Raw genomic sequence first — 2,595 nt, forward strand, 5'->3', positions numbered from 1 at the left:
TGCTAATGAGCCATGGATAGGATAAACAGCAGGAGCTTTTTTTTCCCCACTCAACTTTATTGCCGGGTACACTTTTCTAAATCTAGTGCTGGCGATCAATAAAACCTCTCTGGTTTTGTTTTTAACCCCTTTCCATTGCCACTCGTGATTTCCCTATAGTCTCACAACCTCAAAAACATTTTAATCTTACCTTCAAAATATATATCTAATATATTCTCTAGATATTTTGTACTGAACTGTAGTTTAAATGTACCATGCAATCTTTCGAGGACATTTAAAAGTCTCTTCTAAGGAACACAAACGTTGTGAAACTATTTACAGAAAATAACATTTCACCTGCATAGCTCTAGTACTAAATATATTGTCAAAACATTTGTGTTTTTTGCCATCCATCTACACACAATGCCAGGCCTTTTAACGAGTCAGTTTTGGCATCTTTCTCTCAGCCTGAATTGCTAAGTATTAAAAATATTGCCTCATACATTCAAGACGAAGGACCAGGTGTTCCTTTTCTTCTTTTCTGTATCATACTAGCTTTGTGCAACAAGACAACAATACAAGTGTGAGCAGTGTTAGGCACCCCAATGTGGAAGTTAAGGGTCCAAAAACAAATAGAGGCATGTTTACATATCCGTGTGTGTGCGTGTGTGTGTGTGTGTGTATGTAGCAATAAAGACAATATGCCTTTATTGACAAACAGAAACAATTGTCCATTTTAAAGGGCAGGACACCTTTTACTGACCAAACCACCGTCGATTTAATTTGGCGAGAATGCATAACAGCTGTAATCACTCCAACTCAGAGAACGTGCTACTGTATAACGGCTTCCTTTGGCAAAGTCCTAAGAACGTCATGCAAACCACAAAAATAGATTCTAAATGTAAAGGATTTCAATTGAATAGAGACGCATATGTGTGTGTGTAGCAGAAGTGAGGGAGGGGTATGGAAGTGCAGACTGAATTTAGTGCACGCCACTGCAACATGAGATAGCCAAAGGGTTTAATACTGTGCTTTAGTACATCCTGTCAGGGTTATGCATCTTCCAAAAAAAGGCTGTGCAAGTGGTTGACTAGACTTAGACGGACTAGATACAGACAATACCCTTCCTTGAGCTTCTTTCCCTCAACTCCACTTCCAGAAATCACGTCTCAGCAGTTTTTGTCTCCCACTTAATTTCCTCGTATTAAATAATTCACATTTACCTTTTACCTCTAACTAAAATGTTTCTTTGCCATTTAGTGTAAAAAGGAACTACACCTGGCTCCTAGGTAATGTAGAAATCAACATGCGATAGGCAAAGGTAATGGAGAGAATAGTCCCTGAGAAGGTTGGGGTGTACATTTTTTTTTTACACACTTTTCTACAACAATTTTGACTTCTAGCACTGTGTGTAACCATTAGACTAGGGCATGCAAGTTCTGACATGCATAACGTCTGAGGTGATTGGTGAACAGCATTCAGAAATAGCTCATAATCTAAGCTTTTGCAGGCCCAAAATAGAAAACACACTTTTTCAGTGATTATCTCTCACTTGCAGCACAACGGCTAACGTACATTACAGAGAGAGACATGATGGAACGTTACTATGACCTAAAGTTCTAAAAGGGTTTGGTTTTTTTTTTTTTACACCTTTTCCATGGAGGTACAAATCTCACAGATAAATTCTTAGCATATCTGAGCTGTCATCTTTAATTTATGAGACAGGATTCACTGAAAGATGTTGATCGACAAGTTTTGATCTCACTCTTGTGTTGCCCTATATGGAGCCACAGTATTGATAATAACTTATTGTCGTGTTTAACTGGGCTGTGCTTTCTGGAGTTACGTGTGGTTGTTTAGATACTTTTCTCAATCAGTATTTCTAGGTGATGCAAGTGTCAGTAGCTAGCTGCAGATTAGTTCTCATTACAAAATTGGCTGAAATAATTGAGCAGCAAATAGGTCCAAGGACTTTGTGCCTTCAGCCATCTTCATAAAACCTTACAGTCCCTCAACCTCCTCATCTTTGTGTCCCATTTACAGAGAAAAAGTAAGAAAACTCCCCAAAGGCTTGTCAGTGATTCCAAAAAGCCAACTTTTTTCCACATAAGGCCTATTTTGATCATCCACCCATTCAAACATAGATCAACAAGCTATTTAAGTACCTTTGTTTTACATCATTCTTCTTCCAGCAGATTAATGGGATTATTTAATGAGTTGGTGTTGGATTGTCGCATCCACACCGAGCGAGCGAGTACGTTGAGTTCCGTTTCAGTTTAAGCAAGGCCACTGCCAGACAGTTTGGTCCACTATCATGAGCCCTGCTGCTGCTGCTTCTCTACTGTCCCGCATTTTGCTTCCACACTTCCGTTTTTACACACTGGGATGCTAACGCCGCCCTGTGAGTTATTGCAGCGACAGCCAGGCCTGCTTACATTGTCATAACACTTTTGTCCCAGTTTGGCCAGTCCCATAGCTGGGAGGTAGCACACTAGGCAAGGCAGGACGACAGACAGAGCGGCCATAAATGACCAGCGCGCACAACAGTTGGCCTGCGAGCAGGAACACGGCTTGTCGGCGCAGGATCCCTCGTCGTCCTCGTCCTCGGTGCAGTGG

The 2,595-nt window shown here is 40.8% G+C and overlaps 1 protein-coding gene across 1 annotated transcript in view; it reads right to left on the bottom strand.

The window, feature by feature from the left end:
- Positions 1-222: 222 nt before the first annotated feature.
- The window catches only part of spry4 (sprouty homolog 4 (Drosophila)), a 5,309-nt gene continuing 2,936 nt past the window's right edge, over positions 223-2,595 (bottom strand). The window contains exon 2 of the mRNA XM_028467664.1: positions 223-2,595. This exon is cut by the window's right edge and continues 890 nt beyond it. Within this exon, the coding sequence (XP_028323465.1) occupies positions 2,292-2,595 (304 nt within the window). The 3' untranslated portion in view covers positions 223-2,291.

Source organism: Gouania willdenowi, chromosome 14 (assembly GCF_900634775.1).
Source record: "Gouania willdenowi chromosome 14, fGouWil2.1, whole genome shotgun sequence".
Taxonomy (NCBI): domain Eukaryota; kingdom Metazoa; phylum Chordata; class Actinopteri; order Blenniiformes; family Gobiesocidae; genus Gouania; species Gouania willdenowi.